Source organism: Glycine soja, chromosome 9 (assembly GCF_004193775.1).
Source record: "Glycine soja cultivar W05 chromosome 9, ASM419377v2, whole genome shotgun sequence".
Taxonomy (NCBI): Eukaryota; Viridiplantae; Streptophyta; class Magnoliopsida; order Fabales; family Fabaceae; genus Glycine; species Glycine soja.
In genome coordinates this window covers 38,132,477-38,151,352 of record NC_041010.1, presented here as the reverse complement: position 1 = coordinate 38,151,352, position 18,876 = coordinate 38,132,477, and the positions used below count along the sequence as shown (strand labels likewise).

Here is an 18,876-nt window from a genome sequence, read left to right as displayed (position 1 = left end):
ATAGGAGTCATATTATGTTTATTGTGTGATAATGCATGGGGTGCCTTAAGCTAATCTCATGATTTGCAGTTATTAATGAATTGTGTTCACGATTTCATGCTTCACACCCATGCATGTCTTTAGGGTATAGTAGGAATGTTCTCGAGTCTTCATGCGATGGACTATAAGATTTGTTGATTGGACTTAGTAGTAGCATTGGGCGAATATGTTTGTTTATTTACTTTAGTGGGCCAAAATAACCTTAATAAGGTTTAGAACACTTTTTTTTTTTTACAAAATTGAATATAAAAAAAATAAGCTTTTTAATAAGTGATTCTTAGTAGCTTCTATTTCTTTACTCCAAATAGCAAATATACAATGGCTTCTCACTTTTGTATTATTTTGTTCTCCATTTAGCTCCCTCTCTGATCTCTGTTTGCTCACCTCAATTAGTTTGTTTGCATTTTTCACATTATTCGTTTGGGTTATATTGTCTGCTGCTAGGGTCTAGGGATGTTTCATGTTTCCCCTTACATTTCTTTCTTGTTTTAGCTACTCGAGGATGACGTTTTGTAATTAAAGGGATTTGAACAATTTTCTGCAGATAGGTTTATCTTCTTAATTTTAGTGGCATAGTGGGTTAAGGAACAACTAGCTTGTACACCAAAGGTATTTCTGGAAATGTCTGCATAGATACGTTGCTCGATAAAGACAATAACTTTGCAATTCTGAAAAATGCCCAATTGGAAAATAAGGGCAAAGAATATCTGAGCAAGTAGTTGGTTGGTAAGATAGTCACCAAAAAAAAAAAAAGTTGTTGGTATAGGATTACTGAAATTGTTTGAGCAGAAAATGGTTCCACCTCTGTAGAAGAGAGGCAAGGAAATGAATTATGGTATAAAAGTAAAACTGAGTTTTTTTTAACTAAGTGATGAAAAATAGTTCTTAAGTTTAAAAAATCATAAAAGTGTTAAAAAAAAAAACTTAACTTTAATTTAAAGTTCTTTGTTTATACTTTTTAAAACAACTTTTCAGATTAAAAAGGTTAAAGCAACCCCTACTTTAAATTCTGTGTCTTTCAACTTAATTGACTTTTAAAAAAAGAATAGTTACCTTATTTAATGAGTTGGCTTTTGTTAAACGAAGTCTAACCTCAATTTAAATCATAAATTCCGTATTCTTAACCCATTTCCATTCCTAATAAACATTAACCATAGTGAAATATTTGTAGTTCACTGCCAGAAATCTCTTTTATAAATTAAAAGAAATTATAGCCACACCTGTTGGTGTTTAAACTTTTATATTTCGGCTTTAGTATGTTTAAACTTAACAATGGTGTGTTGACGAAAATAAAAGGAAATAAAAATACCTCTTTTTTTTTCAAATTAAGCTGAACAATATTGTCAATATAAGCTGTACAGAGAACAAATAACCTCTGAATTTACAACCTCTCAATCAAATTAGCTTATTTATGAAGGGGCAAAAATCATTCTGAACCTGTTTCAGGAAGATCCTAAAAGAACAAAATAAAACAACATACTCCACAACACAGCCCAGCCAACTGACCTCCCTGTCCTTCAACAAATGCTATGCTCCTACAAATTCTTTGGAGCTGCGACACTCTATCCACATATAAAAGACCATTTAGTCTCAAAGAAGGGCTATCCAAGGTTGGGAATTCATTCTTGTCTGATGAATGGAGAAGAACTCATTTCTGTACTGTAAAATGACTCTTCTGGGTTGATTTCATATACATCTTCATCCTTCTCATCGTCCCATTTGATGATCTCCCTTATGTATTTGAATGCCTCGTCCACTGACGTGCGATCCCGGCCTCGAGTTTGCCCCACAAACAACTTCTGGCCGGTTAGTGAATAATAAAGCTCCTTGAACCTCATAGCTACATAGTAATATGCTTGGTGCGCTAGGGCATGATTGTTGTGATGGGGTCTCACGGGACAAAAGTCTCCAAACCACTCACAAATTGACAAAGGAACTTTGTTTATCTTGTCTTCAAAGACATCATATTTATTTAGGAGAAGCACAAATGGGGTATCTTTGAAACAAGGATGCTTCACCAGACTCTCAAAAAGATCTTTGCTTGCCAGCAGTTTGTTACGAAGCTGACCAGTACTAGTAGGCCACATCTGGTCGTAGTCACTCAGGGAAACACAAAATATGATTGCCCTCACATCTTCAAACATTTCCAACCACTTGCAACCGTCACGCAGTCCCTTTGAATTTATGCGAATCAGTTGATATCTGAGTGAATGACAATGTCAAGGAGTTAAGAACAATTTCAGAAGCTTCTGCAAAATAAGAGAAAAGGAGATGGAAGAGAATGATTTACTTGGTTAAATGAGGAGGATAATTGATGTTTTCACTGTATATCTCAGACATGGGACTCCTATCATCAAATGAGAATTCCATAAAGGCAAGACCATTGCTCTGAGTAACTCCTTCAGCATATAATATATCCTTATCAGAAGGTTCATACTCATTGCTTGATATTTCTATTGCCTGTGCAGGATCACATATCATTAGACATCTTGATAACAGAAGTGCATAATGGAAGTCTAAATTTAAAACTTGTTTTTTAAAATATTAGCCAGAGAAATATGACAAATCAAAAGTACAAAAGCAAGAAAAATAAAATTAGAAGTTAAAATATGATTATACGTATCATAATGTTTCTATTGCATGTGCAAGATCACATATAAATAGACATCTTAATGACAGTGCACATAATGGAAGTCCAAATATATTTTAGTTTTAAATTATTAACAGAGACAAATGACAAATTAAAAAGAACAAAAGCAAGAAAAATCAAATTGGAAGTTAGTAAACTCTTATTCTACTCTACCTAGGTACATATTATATTAGAAAAAAGTGAAAGACAAACATTTATTTTATGAGCCAATTTTAGATAGACAGACTACAAGACAGGAAGGAGTTATACAACATAAGATTGCGATTTTGAATTTTACACGGTACTTTAGATACTCTTTTGAAAGTTAGGTTCTCGACCTTTGAGCAAATACAAAAGTTAGCAACCATGAAAATGGACAGTGAATATCCTACTGTAATTTTCCATGATGGCAATATTATTATAAAAAATATTTAAATATGCATTAAATAAAGAGAGTTAATTATCAATTCTTGCATTAAGAGATTAGTAGATCCTTTGAAGTTGCATACAAGTACATAATTACATGTTCATAAGATAGACATAATGGCATTCATATAAATCTTAAATAACTAAACATATCAACTAATTTAAGCTTTTGCAGTTTTGCTAATTAAGATGGAAGCCACTATCAATTAGCAATGATGAAAGAACTACATTAAATGCTTATAGAAAACACAATCAATTTAATGATTAAATTGCAGTTAAAAATCACATTGGTCTCAACTCTCAAATGACAAGCTTGAGAAAATTTTAAGAAAATAAGTACTAGCTCAAACAGTTAATAGTTTCTATAATTTTGAAAAGTATAATGTACATTAACATTAGTGACAAAATAGTAAATGGAGTAGAGTTATACCCGATCCAAGAAATATTTAGCAACATTGGGAAGATTATGTAATTCCTCTCTTCTCTTGTATGTTTCCTGAACAGCAGGATCTCTCCAGATTTCATCTACCATAGGAGCATACTCACGCGTTGCAGCAGGGAAGAAGGCCTCCAAATCTCCGGTGGCCATAATATCCAGTAACCAGTCAGAAAAGTGCTTGAATCTTTGATTGATAGAGTAAACGCTCAGCTTGTTTTCGTCAGCTGCTGTCTCTGCTAAATTTATTATACAATTAGATTCATTCACAGAACTCTAGCCTTTCCAAAGACATTGCAAAAAAGATTATTATCAAATTGTATTATCTACCAGGGAAAAAAAATGATGTGATATCAAGAATTGCTATTGCTAACTTGAAAATTGTTGCTTAAAAGGACAAATGATCAAATATACCAGTTAAAACATAGTTGTATTGCCTTGTAGCAGTAGCAAATAATGGGCAAGGAAAAAAGAACTCTTAACAAGACAGCAAGTAACCATTGAAAAGGACCTTATTTAAATGGTTTTATTGAAAATTTGATTTTTGATAGAGCCCCCAATGGTGTCAATTGATCCATGTTATTGACCCTTAGAGTGAGATGAGCCTTGGTGGTAGTTGTTATTATTAGTTTAGATTGCTTTTATTATAAAAATAAAAATGTTGAATATTGTCAGATAAAATATCAAACAAAGTTAAATTTGAAGAAACTTAACATCTTAATAACAAATAATGAATTTATTGCACGTCAGAACAAAATTGCAGACAGCATTTAGTATATCACTACACAATCAAAGAAATTTTTATCCAAAAATTACATTTATGGATCCAATAAGGGAACATAAAGCAATTGTTTTGTTCCCTACTCCCCAAAAGGACTACAAGTTCTTCATTAAAATGTTTCAATTGGATGAAAATTTGAGACAAACCATGAAGAAAGAATGACAAATAAATTGACACAGTGAGTGTAAAATATACAACAAAAGCCTTATCCCACTAGGTGAGTGAGAGTAAGAAGTAGACAGAGCAAATGCATAAGCTACAAGCATTATGAAATTATAAAGCATTAAGCATCACTTTATATGTATATAATAGAACAAAAGAAATATAACTAAAGAAAATATATAGAACAAATGTGAAAAGCTTCAGAACTTTTCATTTCTTTCATGAGCCCTTATAGAAAAATCAATATTTAGTGACTTGATAATAATAACAAATGCCACAAGATAGCAGAAAGCCAGTGGCAATTCAACTTAAAGAGAAACATTTCCATCAGACTGTAAAAGAGGGAAGAAAGGGAAGGAAAGTAAAATTATACCTTGTCCAGATCCTTCACCTTCTAATGAAGTAGATTCTCTCTCTGCCAGAGCTTCCTCTTCAAACTGCTCCCGTCCTTCAAGTAGAATGCTGAGATACTTGTACATATTGCTTTGAATCATAAGCTTGATGTTTTGTAATTCTTCTGCAGAAAACTTGTTTCCATATAAAAACTTGGCCTGTTCCACAGATAGGGAAAATGAAAGCATTGAAAATTAGAAATGATAAAATACAAAAATAAAGAATAAAAAAATCAGTACAACACTATTAACAGTTTAAAACCAGGTAAATAGATAAATAACCATTGCAAGATGACAAAAAGAAGATGTGTCATAACCACAATAACAACAATAAAAGCCTGTTCCCACTAAAAATGTGTCATAACCATGTAAACTAAAATTACGCAGTTTTCAAAAAATATCTTCTGCCACATGTACATTGAAAAAAAAAAACAAAGGTACGGTTGGGTTTCCATTATCCATCAGTTGAGACATACACATTTGAATGCATCTAACTTCTAAGTATGTATGCATTGTGCAAACATACATAAATGGTATGCATTAGCACATTTTATGAACGTGACAAGCACATGGAACATTCATACATAGAACTATTGGTATATGCAAGCAAGCATGATCCACACTTAAACAAATATATACAGCATATATTTGAGAAAGTGTGGATGAGCACATGTATATATCTAAAATCCCAAGAAAATAGTCTACCTATAATTATATAATATAACTAGCAGTCCACCAGCATTCATTGCACTACGAACCAAGCACATAAACTGTGACTATACACTAAAGTCCTTTGTCAGGCTAAGAGGGAAAGCCAAACATATTGATCACAAACCAGCCAGACTAAAGTTTAGTAAGAACAGAAAGGTATGAATATGTGCAGCTATGAGACAGAGGATGAGAAAGATGGAAGAAGTGAAAGAAAAAGGAAAAAAAGACGTGCCTGTTTGAATAGAGTGGCTGTTCCAGATCCTTCCATGCCAAACAACAAAAGTTTCTGAACTCTTCCATGCTCCAAATATTCGGGCACAGATCTTGTTGAATGGTTAGTTGAATTATCTTTGACCCCGGGAGGATTAGTAGGTGGTACAGGCAATGAGAATAATGAACAAATGAAACGAGTGGACGTCTGCCTACCATAAACCAAACTAATATTGTATAAAAAAGCCAAATCAAGACATACAATTTCAAGCTCAAATTGAAAAAAAAGATATGTTATTATCAGATAAGAGAGAACCTTTCCCCATATGTTTCCCTTAATATTATTTTGCCCTTCTTCCTCATAAGATCCATCTTCATAAACCCAGAAATGGGTATCTCGTGGACATTGAACATTTGCTAGCTGAAATGATAACCAACAAATCACAAATAATCATTGATGAGATGATAAAGGCAAAAAATTACAAGTAGATAAACAAAACATAATTTATAGACTTCCAATGCAGTTAGACATAGAGACCAAAAGCGAAACATAAGAGCTTAATGGTATATGATTGGAGCAATATCATATCTATGTGAATGAGAATGACAACATTCAGGATTTCATTAACTTGAGATGGTCTAAATGCATTAAAAAGAGGAAGCTGTCTACTTAAAGGTCCTTGCAGTCCTCCTTTCAAGACATGCTTCATAAGATCTTGGTTTTGGCAAGCATTGTTCTTTAAGAGATATAAAGACGTGCAGAATAAGAAACAAACATCAAAGAAATGATAAGTGAGCAGGAAAAGAAAGACATTTTAAATACAAATTATAGGTACCATAACAAAAAAAAATAAAAATTGAAGGACCACCATAAAAACCATGAGTGAATTCTTTATGCATTGAATCTAAGGGATTCATAAACCGTGTTAAACTTGATTGTTGATTTTCGACAAGTAGAAATTATGATTGCATTAAAAATTGTAAAGCACAAATTACAGCAACACCCCCTGAGCTTTTATCAAATTACACATAGCCCCACCCTTTTTGATTTCCCTATAATAACCCCTCTTTAAGTTTTAAAACATTACATTAACACCCCTTTATATGTTTGAAAACATTATACCACCACCCCCTCAAATCTTACACTAACACCCCCTACAAGGGAGGTGAATGTAATGGTTAAAAAAGCAGGGGTGCTTGTGTATTTACATGAAACCTCAATGGGTGCTACTGTAATTTGCTCAAAATTTTAAGTGTTTAACCAGATGCATGTGATTCTAGACTTATAGTATCATTAATTAGTAATCAGGTAGCTTAAATGTTTGAAATATTGTTTATTAATTTAAAGGAGAACTGCTAAGAAAAAAAATTGAATGTGCGCCCAGGGTTAAATACATGATCTTTTCGGTTGATAATATTTTACCCTGCACAGATAGTAGTTTATGTAATGCCTTTTTTCTTAATATTGATAGAGTATTTGGTAAAAATTTGATACTAACAAGCAAAATACAAACACTTAAATGCTTAGAAACAGAAATGACCATAAGTGACTCTTATAAATTCAGTGCTAACGTCCTTGCCTATTTATTTTTTCTCTTTTTTCAGGGTCCCCAAAAAGGTGGTGAAAAAGCTAGTGAGACTTCAGAGAAACTTTTTATGGGGTGGTGCATCCGACCAAAATAAAATTGCTTGGGTGAAGTGGGAAGCGGTGTGCTTGCCAAAGGAGGAAGGAGGCTTGGGGGTTAAAGACATCACATCTTTTAACGTGGCACTTATAGGTAAATGGAAGTGGGAATTATTTCAAAGCCCGGGGGAATTGTGGGTAAGGTTAATTAATTCAAAGTATGGTGGCTGGAGAGGACTAAATGAAGATCCGAGAGCTGCTAAAGAATCTATATGGTGGAGGGATTTGAAGAAATTGTGTCAACATACACAGCAGGGGCAGCTTTTGAACAACTCAATAACATGGCAGGTTGGGTGTGGAAATGAAGCAAAATTCTGGGAGGATTCATGGACAGGAGGTGGGAATAAATTATTGGAGAAGTATCCTCGACTATACACCATATCGGAACAGCAAAACCAATTAATTCAGAACATGGGAAATCACAAAGAATCTGGTTGGGAGTGGGACTTTAAGTGGCGAAGATCATTCTTTGATAATGAGATACAGATGGCAGTTTCTTTTATTCAAGAGCTGGAGGGAACCAGAATTAGACCTACAACCGCTGACCAGTGGGTGTGGGATTCTGACCCAACTGGTCAGTACTCAGCTAAGAGTGCCTACAAGGTGCTTAGACAGCATGTACCTACGGAGGTTCAGGGGGAAGAGTTCAAGGAGTTGTGGAAGCTCAAGGTTCCATCTAAAGCGGCTGTGTTTGTTTGGAGATTACTCATGGATAGGCTACCGACGAGAGAAAACCTGAGGAAGAAGCAAATTGACTTTGCAGGATTTCACATGTCCCTTTTGTGGAAGTGTGGAAGAGAGCGCGTCACATCTGTTTTTTCATTGCTGGAAAATAATTCCAGTTTGGTGGGAGTCATTGTCTTGGGTGAATTTGGTGCATGTTTTCCCTATCCATCCAAGACAACATTTTATTCAGCATGCGTCTTATATTGTGGAAGGAATGGCAGCATCTAGATGGAAAGGATGGTGGATAGCACTGACTTGGAGCATATGGAAGCACAGAAATGACATAGTTTTTTCCAATAGCAATTTCAATGCAAACAGATTGATGGAGGACACACTGTTTTTGGTATGGACGTGGATGAAAAACTTAGAGAAGGATTTCACCACTCACTACAATCAGTGGTCATCAAATCTGACTCAAGGTTTTAGATGTAGTAATCATTAGGAGTGCAGGGCAATCATTTGTAATTGAGCCTGCTGTGTGCCCCAACCTGGGGTGGACTACTAAGCGGCTGATTTCAAATTTGTCACACTTGTATCTTACTCATGTACACTTTCAGTACCTCTGGTACTCTCTTAATATAAATATATAATTATTTTGGCTGATCAAAAACAAAAAAAATAACGCAGGTCTGTATTCATTTGTGTATTTTTCCTTATATAACCTATTGTCTATAAACTCGTTAAGCACTACAGCAATCAATATTCAGTCAGTAGGGTTCCAACAAGGTAAATCACACACAACCTTAGTTGAAGCCCAAACATAGAAAACCTTGACGCTCAGCCAAGGAATTTGGTATCTAGCATTCTAGCCTTCTAGTAAATTTACTAACTTCCATGTTTTACTATTTCATTCAGAATCGAATCTTCCAAACACAGACGAAATAGAAACATGATTATTGATTTGATTACCTTTAACATTCTAAGCTCAATCTTTGTTATTTCACGGCCATTCATGTAGACTCTAGTATTCCCATCGCTCGCGTCCGTCTGAAGCTTTCCTCCGATATTTAGCTTTGAACTTATTATCTTATCAGGCTTCTCACCCTCCTGAAACCAATCCATCACATCCAAATTCAGCCAAACAATAATAAAGCAATCCAAAAACAGTAGTTCCTATATTTAACAAAGACAGACAAACACAAAATACTATACATTGAAACATTAAACATGATATATTATTTTTCCATTTTCACCTTGCCCCAAAGTCCAGAGTCCTTATCATACCAATACCTCCCAGGCTTCAACTTCTGAGGAGGGATGGAGCAGCCCAGAATCTCAGCCAACTCCTCTTGCCTCAGCTGTCTGCCATTCACAACAAGCTGCTCCGGTCGAAGCTGATTCGCAGGACACTCCTTTTCAGCCTTCATTATCTGATTAATCTCCAAAGAACTACACACTTTCGACAACATTCTAGAACACTTCCCCAAACTCGACCTCTTCATCTCATCAATTGGCTTCCCAATGCAACTCACGCATTTTCTTCCCTCAGGCATAGACCCCATCGCTTTCAGAACACAGTTACTGCAATACCTTGAATCACACACCAAACACGCTTCCTTCTCCTTCAGCCTGTTACTATTCCCGCATCTGCTACAAATCCACCGTTTCTTATTCCGCGACGGCGAAGCGGTCAACGGCGATCCCACCGGCTCCGTCGCTACCGAACGCGGCGACAGATAATCGTCGCCATCGTCGTCCTCCGAGTCCCTTGGAGTATGAAACGTCACCGTCGTCGGGCGTTTGCCAGCTCCGGTGCCACTCCGCGGCACCGGAGCAGAATTCGGAGGCGTCTGCGGCGCGGACGCCGCTGACGCGGAACTCGCACCGTCGTCGGCGTCGGCGTTCACCTCGCCGGAGAAATCAGAGCGGTAAGCCACCTCGCCGCTGCGCGAATCGAACTGCGACTGCGTCCTGGAAACCGACGACGACCGCCGGCTCTCTGCCGGACTCCGAGGCAGCGGCGCGCGGTCGAAGCCGCCGTTGCGGACGCGGCTGAACCGCGAGAACCGCGGATGCACTGGCATAGCGACCGGAATCGAGGCCGCCGCGTTGTGATCGGAGTCGATTGAAGCAGTGCGAATCGGAACGGCGCCGCCACCGGTGGAGGCTCCGATTTTGAGCGGATCGACCTTTGGAACGTCGTAAGGAACCGGAGGACCTTCGTACTCGACGGCGATGGAGTAATCGAGGTGCTCCTCGTCGGGAAGCGGCGCGCCGGCGGGGAGCATGCGGCGAAGGATGTGCTCCCATGATTTGTCGTCTCCGGTGGATTCCGACGCCATTATTTAGGGTTTGGATGGCGAGAAAGTGAAGGAAAGTGTGAGAGAGAGAGAGTTCGAAGGAATCAACCAAAAGGTTTCATCGTCTTTTGGTTTGGATCAGAGAGAGAGAAAAGTTCAGTGTTGAGTTGTCAGCTGCAGCAGTTGGCAGAAAGAAAGTAAACGGAGGCATTTAACGGCAGACTCTGTCTCTCTTCATTGACGGTGTCCGATTCCGTTATGTTTGACGTCATCGTGATTTCATATATGCATGTTTAATACGTATTTATGACATAGGCATTGCCTTAGTTGCACTTGCACACTTGCTGCACGCTTAATTTCTTTAATTCTGTTCATCAAAATAGCAATTCTTTAATTCTTTATTGTTCCTTTCAATTTAGAAAAAAATTAAAAGAGACTAAAAATTAATAACCATCTGTTTATAAATATATACTAATACTATTGATATTAATGATTTAAAATTAATGAATATAAATTAATATATATATATATATATATATATTTTTTTTTTTTGTACAGAAATACAAGTATATTGGATATGATATAAATATATTGGAAGAAGGTTATTTGCAAACATATCATCTAAATACTATTTCTTTTAGGAAAAGAAAAAAAATTGTCATATTGATAATAATATCTTATTCCATTCATTAAAATATGTAAAGAAAAAATAAAAATGATAACATCACAATTTTATAAAAGAAAAAAATATTTAAAACAAAGTTATTATTTATAGTATTTATTTTAGGAAAAGATATAATATTAGAATTATGAGTTATTTTTTTATAATATTATATTTATTTTAGTATTATTATATATTTATTATTTTTTAGTATCTAATAGTTAATATTATTAGTATATATGAATAAGATAATATTAATAAATAAAATTAAGTTGTATTAGTATAAATAACTTATTTAGTAATAATAAATATATGTCTTTATAAAAAATTAGTCATTGATAAAATTAATTTTAATGCAATGTTATGGTTACTAAAAAACTAAAAAAAAATCAAAACATCTTTATTTTTAAAATTATTCTATAAAATAGATTAGAAAAACTAAAACACAATCAAACACGTGTTGAAATTGCCTTTTAAAAAAAATTGATATTGAAATTGTCTTTTAAAAAAAATTGATGTAAAACTATTTTGAAAAGTGAGTTAAAATTAATTTAACTCAACTTTGATCAAATTTACTTTATTTTTAAATTTTAATTTATAATTTAAATGTTAAAATTTATAACTATTCTGAAAAATAGATAGATAATAATTAGTCGAATTTGTGAAGATTTTAAATAAAAAAATTAGAATTTAGATTTCTAGATAAAAAAACATCACAAAATTAAATCTACTTCATTTTAAAAATAGGTGAACTAAATTAGTTAAATAAATTTGAGGTTATACTTTTCTTTTAAAAAAACTCAAGTTATACTTTTCCTTTAAAAAAAAACTTAAAGAGATTATACTTTTCCTTTTTTAAAAAAAAATTGAAGAGATTATACTTTTAAGGTGCAGTATCAACAAGGAACGCTATTTTGTAAATTTGGCACAGTCTTGCGTTCAATGTAGGCGTTTGAAACAGCCTTGGTCAATTCCTTAGCAAGTTATTAATTTTAAACCATTTGAACGTTATTTGTTCTAGACCAAAAAAAGAAAAGAATGTTATTAACTGATCAAATGCAAATGATTGAATTGATGATGAGTTATAAACATGACTTGGTCTCAGCGCACTCATGGTTGAGTCCAATGATTTATTGTGACTCAAAATACTTTTATTATATTAATAAATTTTACTTTCAATAAATTAATATAACATATTTTATCTTTAATTTTTAAGAAAGAATTTTACTTTCTCTCATTTTACTTTTAACATAATTATAATTTTTATCCCAACTTTTTTTTAAAAAAAATTTTGCACCCAATTTTTTTAACGATTTTTATTTTTAACTTTTTTATTTCTTTAACAATTTTTCTCTTCAATTTTTATGCTTATTAATGTATAAATCATAAAGGATAAAATTTACAAATTTCTTAAAAATTGAAAGTATGATACACCAAATTAATTTATTAAAAATAAAAAATTTCAAAAATAAAAAATTAGGGATATAAAATATAATTAAGCCATTTATATTTATATATCACACTAGAAGTAAAATGGTTATAAGCGAACCTTTACTCGATTCTTAGTATAATTATTTATGTAATATATATATATATTTCTTGAGGCTTTACATTTAGCACATTCTGGAACGAGCAAAGCCTAATACCATTGGTATAATTGAATATCAGGTATAACTGAATCTGAAACAAGTCCCCCATAGTTTAATCCTTGAACATGCATATAGAAAACACTTCATTAGAAAATAAAATATATTTTGATAATTTCTATCGTTTTCAAAGCGATTAGATTACTCCCTCCTCGGGTAGCTATACTTTGGTGCACAAATACAAAAATAAAAAAATATACAACACAGCATTCGAATGCAATAAACTCATTACACTTATTTGATCATTTTACTACAAATATTCCAAGCCAGATAGTCGAATGAACAGATAAAACAGGTATGAATCATAATCCTTTTGGTAGTTTAATCCTTCTAAAATTTAATGCACAATATCCAATACAAAAATGGGTTCATTTGAAATGAGATCTACATGTCAAATTTACAAAAATGGTTTTGATGTTATGCTTAATGAAACCATTAAATATTCAATTACTGTAACACTTCTTTTTCTTGGGAGACTGGGGTATTTTTAGTAGAAGGAGACGCTGTACAAAAGCTTCCGCCGATGTTAATTCTTAAAACCAGCAATAATTTCATCAATTGACTCCTCCCATGATTCAGCAGCTTCAATCTATACATAAAAAATATCCATAGTAAGCCATGAATCATTGAAAAAAAGACAGAAAAAAGGAGTCATCTCCATATCAAAACATATAAAATTCTTATAGGGCACTTCAATTTTGCTGTCCTGTCGTGTTGATCTCACACACTCAAAGCTTACATATAATATGAATACACAGAAAACATAGACTACATGAGACACAAACCTCCAAGTTGATTACCAGCACAGTTTTCAATAAAGCATAATCTCTATTATGGAGATCTGCACATTGTTGAAGTTAGATAGCTATCAAACATAGGTATGCATAGGTATGACTACAGAACCATTAGATTCAATATGGTCTTCATTCCACATACATATCTATGCTAAGAGCATCTTGAATGCAAAAAAATTATATGAGTTTCTTAATCATCTTTTTATGATCCTCGTATTATTTTTGTTGGTTTACACGGTGTTATGTTATTTATAAGAAACTCATATAAAATTTTACTCCAATGCAAGAAATCGTAAAAAATTATAAAAAAATTCAAATATTAGAGTTTTTTATATAAAAAACTATTCTTAGCAAGAAAGAAACTCAGTTTGTCACGTCACTATACTCCAAAAAAATTTACAAGAAACCGTTCCTTAGCCTAAGAAATCATGAAAATACTTTACATTGGAGATGCTATAAAGTTTCAATTAAACAAAACTAGGATATGTAGTTAAAAGTTATAAACTAAAATGTAAGAAGTATCAAGTGAATCAAGTATGCTACTCTCATTCCTGGGAAAACTATATACTCTGGCCACTAATTTTTATGTCAGGCAATACATACTTCAAAATGTTACATATCCCAAACTTTTTTTGCTTTCGTGGCAGTCCCTAAGCAAGTGGAGAATGATTTCTTCGCTACTACCACACCTGAAACAAGAAGGACCAAACGAAATATAACGGTTAGATCAGCGTCTTTTAACATCTCAGTCTATGTCCCTTAACTAAAGAACCAAATTGAACATGTTTATAAAACGTTGGGGACTAAATCAAACATATGTTTTAGCCTAAGTTTTATTGAACAAGTAAATTTTTCTCATACAAAAGTACCAGGACTTTCCTTTCAAAAAAAAGTACAAGAACTTTAAATTAGAATCTATTTTCTTAAGTGATGAAATTAGATGTTTACTACCCAAATTCTTATCACTGAATTTATAACATGATGAACTTAAATTAGATTTTTTTTTCTTCTTTTAATTAAAGAGTACTAGTACTCGTACAGTATTATGCAATGAACTGAATTAAGTAGTTAATGATGTAGAAAAACAACTTTATCTTGTAAAAATAAAAAATAAGGAGAGACAGACACGCACGCACTCCTTGACATTTTAATCTCTCTAGGGTTCTTTTCTCTCTCTTAGTTTCCATTCAATCCCTGCGTCTTCATCAGAGGTAGGTAGGGTCGCTCCATGCTTCATCTTCTCCATTCCTATTACATCATGCTTTTCTTCATTCATTCATTCAACAACCTTCATCGCTTTCCCCATAGCTGCCAATGGAAGCGGCGGCGACGGCAACGGCGACTGTTCTCACACCCCCGTCGGCTCCGCCCAGGCCGTCGGTTTTCCTCGGAAGACCCTCCGCACTCGCATTCCGTTCCAATCTTCGCTTCTCCACTAAGGTATTCAATCATTTATTTATTTATTGGATTCTGGTTGATTTGTGATCGCCAGAATTGCATTTCAATTCAACTATATATATATATATATATATATATATATATATATATATATATATATATATATATATATATAAAGAGAGAGAGAGAGAGAGAGAGAGAGAGAGAGAGAGAGAGTTGAATTTCGCTTCAAACTTCAAAGTGTGCTTTTTTCCTTATGTTTGTGTCATTTGGGGCCTATTTGGATAAGTTTCTAGATAACCACTTATAAGCTATATAAATCAACTCGTGCACTTCAACTTTTATAGAAACTCTCTCATTTAACTTGTCCAAAAGCTTATTTTAACTTGCACATAAGTTCAATTCATTTTTCCTTCTTATTTTCTTCTCTTGTAAGTGCTTGTTGAAAAGTATATCTAAACGGGGCCAAATAATTGGTTGTTTTTTTAACATGTTTTGTTGTATTGTGTTTTTTATGGTTCACTTTTGAAAGGGGATAAAGAACATGCTTGTGCCTAATTTGAATCTTGCACAGATGATTTGTTGGAGATATTCTTGTTTGGTTGGGAATTTGTGACGTTGATGTCTCTTCTCTTGCTTTGTTGTTTGTCTGATGTTGTTGGCTTCCCCGAGTTATACTGTTCAATGCGCTTTCGTGGAATTATTACTATTATTACTTTTTGTTGCGTATAGGAGGTTTTAGGGATTAGTTATTTTCTTTCTGAGTGTCCTTGGTGGTTGGCAGTTGAGCACTTCAGTGTCGTTCTCCAAGCAAGGTCACGCGAGACACAGAGTTGGAAGTAAAAGGGGTTTTGTAGTTAGAGCTGCATCATTTACACCAGAGTCATCTGAACCAAGTTCCAAGATTGCTCCACTTAAGCTGGAGTCTCCAATCGGGCAGTTTCTCTCTCAGATTTTGATAAGTCACCCGCATCTTGTGCCTGCCGCAGTAGAGCAGCAACTTGAGCAATTCCAAACTGATTGTGATGGCGATAAACAAAAGAAAGAGCCTTCTGCTTCAGGCACCGACTTAGTTTTATACAGGTTTGCTTATACTTGATGATATCTGATATTCTACATTATCGCCATGTATTTCTGATAAATCTATGAATCTAGTTTCTTATTATTTTGGTAAAATTTAAACAATGGGTAGTTCATATATATACAGAAATTTATAATTCCTTTCTCATTCATTGGATTGGGGTTCCTTAATTGATCAATGCTATATTTTACTTTATAGATAAGCAAATATTTCCAAGGAAATTTACTTGTTTAGCTTTGTCATTGTCAGTAATTCGTTGTTTGGAGTATAACATAAGAACCTTTGCTCTTTGTGCGACTGTGTCTCTCCATTGAGCAGTTGTGCATTTTTTCCTTTTTCTTATATAAAAATTCAAGTCTCTTTTAATTATAATTCTTTTTAGATCTGTACTCCATAGAACTTGATTGAAGATTTGTAATTTGGAAAAATAACTAAAGATTTTTTTTTATTAGATATACTAAAGTTATCTTACAATAACAACAAAAGCCTTAATCCCACTAGGTGAGATTGGCTACGTTAAAAACCCATTTCTCAGGGATATTATTCACCATAAAAACCCTTTAATAATTTCTTCCAATGTTCTTGGTTTTTCTCTGCCTCTTTCATAAGGCTAATAACCATGTGATCTACTCTCATCATTGGTGCCTTCATTTAGCTTTCTTTGCACATGTTCAAATTTCTGAAGATAATATCTCAATGGATATAAAATTAGTATATTAATTCATGTTTGGAATTATCACTTTATGATTCATTTTTATTTATTAAAGTTATTTTAGTGGAGGGGAGGGATGAAGGATTAGTGCGATCAGGAACTGCACAGAAATGATATTCTATTTTATCTTGTGTAAAGTTTGAATTTCATGTATTTGCCAAATCTTCTCGAATGATTTTAAGTAACTGTTTGGTGGAGAAATACTGTTTGTCTCTTCTCATAAAAAGCACAATGATTTGATAGAATTGAATTTACTTGTGAAGTTGCTGTCCATGCAATGTTGCATTGATGTATTTGTGTTTACTTTGAATCCTGCATAAAGTTTTTATATCAGAATAAAATCAGTATGCAGGAATTTTATTTTTTTTGGTTGCTGTTTTCTATCAGAAAATGCTTTTGTAGTTATAAAGAACTGATGGGTGCTTTTATCTTAAAAAAGAAAGATATCTTAAAATAGAAAGAAAGGAAAAGAAAGAAAAGAAATGAGGTGTTGTCAACTGTGCTGGCTTCCAAAATTTTCCAGGAGAATTGCTGAGGTTAAGGCTAAAGAGAGGAGAACAGCTCTAGAAGAGATATTGTATGCATTGGTGGTGCAAAAGTTCATGGATGCCAATATTTCTCTGATACCCTCCTTAACTCCAAACCACTCTGGTCAGGTTGATTCATGGCCAAGTGAAGATGGAAAACTGGAGGAGCTTCACTCACCGGAAGCCTATGAGATGATCCAAAACCACTTGGCTCTCATTTTGGGCAACCGTTTAGGGGATTCAACATCTGTTGCTCAGATCAGCAAAATCAGAGTAGGACAGGTCTATGCAGCTTCGATAATGTACGGGTACTTTCTCAAGCGGGTTGTCCAAAGGTTCCAGCTGGAGAAGACAATGAAGATTCTTCCTAATGGAGCAGAAGAGAATAGCATTCAACATACTGTTGTAGATGATTCAAGAATCAGTGGTGGAGATGGCCGTTCTCATGTTATGTCCCATCCTGAAGTTTCTACTTTGCCTGGTGGTGGCATCAGCTCAGGGGGATTTGGTTATGGTTCAAAAGTGTCCAGGTTGCGTACCTATGTGATGTCCTTTGATAGCGAGACATTACAGAGATATGCAACAATAAGATCCAAAGAGGCTCTCAGCATCATTGAGAAGCACACCGAAGCATTGTTTGGAAGACCTGAAATTGTTGTAACACCGGAGGGGGTAATTGATTCTTTGACGGATCAGAGCATCAAAATTAGCTTTGGTGGTTTGAAGAGACTTGTTTTAGAAGCTATTACTTTTGGTTCCTTTCTCTGGGATGTTGAGAGCTACGTCGACTCAAGGTACCATTTTGTCCTCAACTGAGTCCTGCTCACTCCCATGCACCCCAAGGCAAAGTCTGTACGGACTGAAAGTACAAATATTTTTCACCTTTTTGATCAGTGACATTGGAATTGGTTTTCACTATTAAAAGGATATCTTAAAATTAGATATTCCCACATTGGTTTATCCTTCATTATGGTGATTTTTGTTGGAGTATTAAGTGTGCAACCGATATAGACCTGTCAAAATTCAAATCCAACAAAATTCAAATTACTAATGACTGTTGTGACAATTATAATAAGGATGGCTGATGTAAAGGGAAAGTGGCTGACTACAAGATTTCTTTTAGTTAAATGTTTATTTTATCAATTTTTTGACCAATAAATGGATATACACATTTCATGACCAAGAGAGTGTTTGCGAGAATGTTAATATTTTTCCCTTCTGTAGTTTTCTTTTTTTAATCTTTTCTCTAGTTTACTATCGAGTAATACTACACCTGTTCTAATGCCATTCTATCACCTTTTTTTTTCTGGATAATAAAATAAAAACATGCAGCGTGCACCCTTCCTTTTCAATTTTTATAACCGTTTTAATGTACGTTAATATAACCTAACAAACAAATTTAAAAAGTTAGTTTTTTTTTCCTTTTCTTTGACAAATATGGATGGGGAGTATTGTTTGTTTTTATTAACAGATAACAGAGAATCTAAATCCTTAATCTTTTTTTTTTTAATTATACAATGAATCTTATACTTCTTAAAAAACAGCCTTGGAACGTGGGATAACATCTCAAAAAACACTGACACAAACAGTTGGAGGTTGAGTCTCCCTCTCGGGAATACGG

The 18,876-nt window shown here is 34.1% G+C and overlaps 2 protein-coding genes across 5 annotated transcripts; one reads left to right on the top strand and one right to left on the bottom strand.

Annotated features, from left to right (window-relative positions):
* Nucleotides 1–1,329: 1,329 nt before the first annotated feature.
* LOC114368743 (extra-large guanine nucleotide-binding protein 3-like) lies at nt 1,330–10,645 on the bottom strand. 2 transcript variants are annotated; one of them, XM_028325986.1, is made up of 8 exons: nt 9,390–10,645; nt 9,106–9,243; nt 6,103–6,207; nt 5,809–5,994; nt 4,847–5,024; nt 3,525–3,769; nt 2,330–2,499; nt 1,330–2,241 (listed from the first exon to the last, which is right to left on the bottom strand). In XM_028325986.1, exons 1-8 carry the CDS (start codon nt 10,476–10,478, stop codon nt 1,659–1,661), a joined length of 2,694 nt encoding a protein of 897 aa, XP_028181787.1. In that variant the 5' UTR covers nt 10,479–10,645; the 3' UTR covers nt 1,330–1,658. The 2 variants fall into 2 exon arrangements, with proteins under 2 accessions (XP_028181787.1, XP_028181788.1); XM_028325987.1 differs by having other exon boundaries at nt 1,659–2,241; nt 3,525–3,766.
* A 3,994-nt stretch (nt 10,646–14,639) lies between these two features.
* LOC114368741 (UV-B-induced protein At3g17800, chloroplastic-like) lies at nt 14,640–18,438 on the top strand. 3 transcript variants are annotated; one of them, XM_028325984.1, is made up of 4 exons: nt 14,640–14,748; nt 14,846–14,977; nt 15,720–16,018; nt 17,252–18,438. In XM_028325984.1, exons 2-4 carry the CDS (start codon nt 14,852–14,854, stop codon nt 18,069–18,071), a joined length of 1,245 nt encoding a protein of 414 aa, XP_028181785.1. In that variant the 5' UTR covers nt 14,640–14,748; nt 14,846–14,851; the 3' UTR covers nt 18,072–18,438. The 3 variants fall into 3 exon arrangements, with proteins under 3 accessions (XP_028181785.1, XP_028181786.1, XP_028181784.1); XM_028325985.1 differs by having other exon boundaries at nt 14,648–14,752; XM_028325983.1 differs by having other exon boundaries at nt 14,661–14,977.
* The last annotated feature ends 438 nt before the right edge of the window (nt 18,439–18,876 follow it).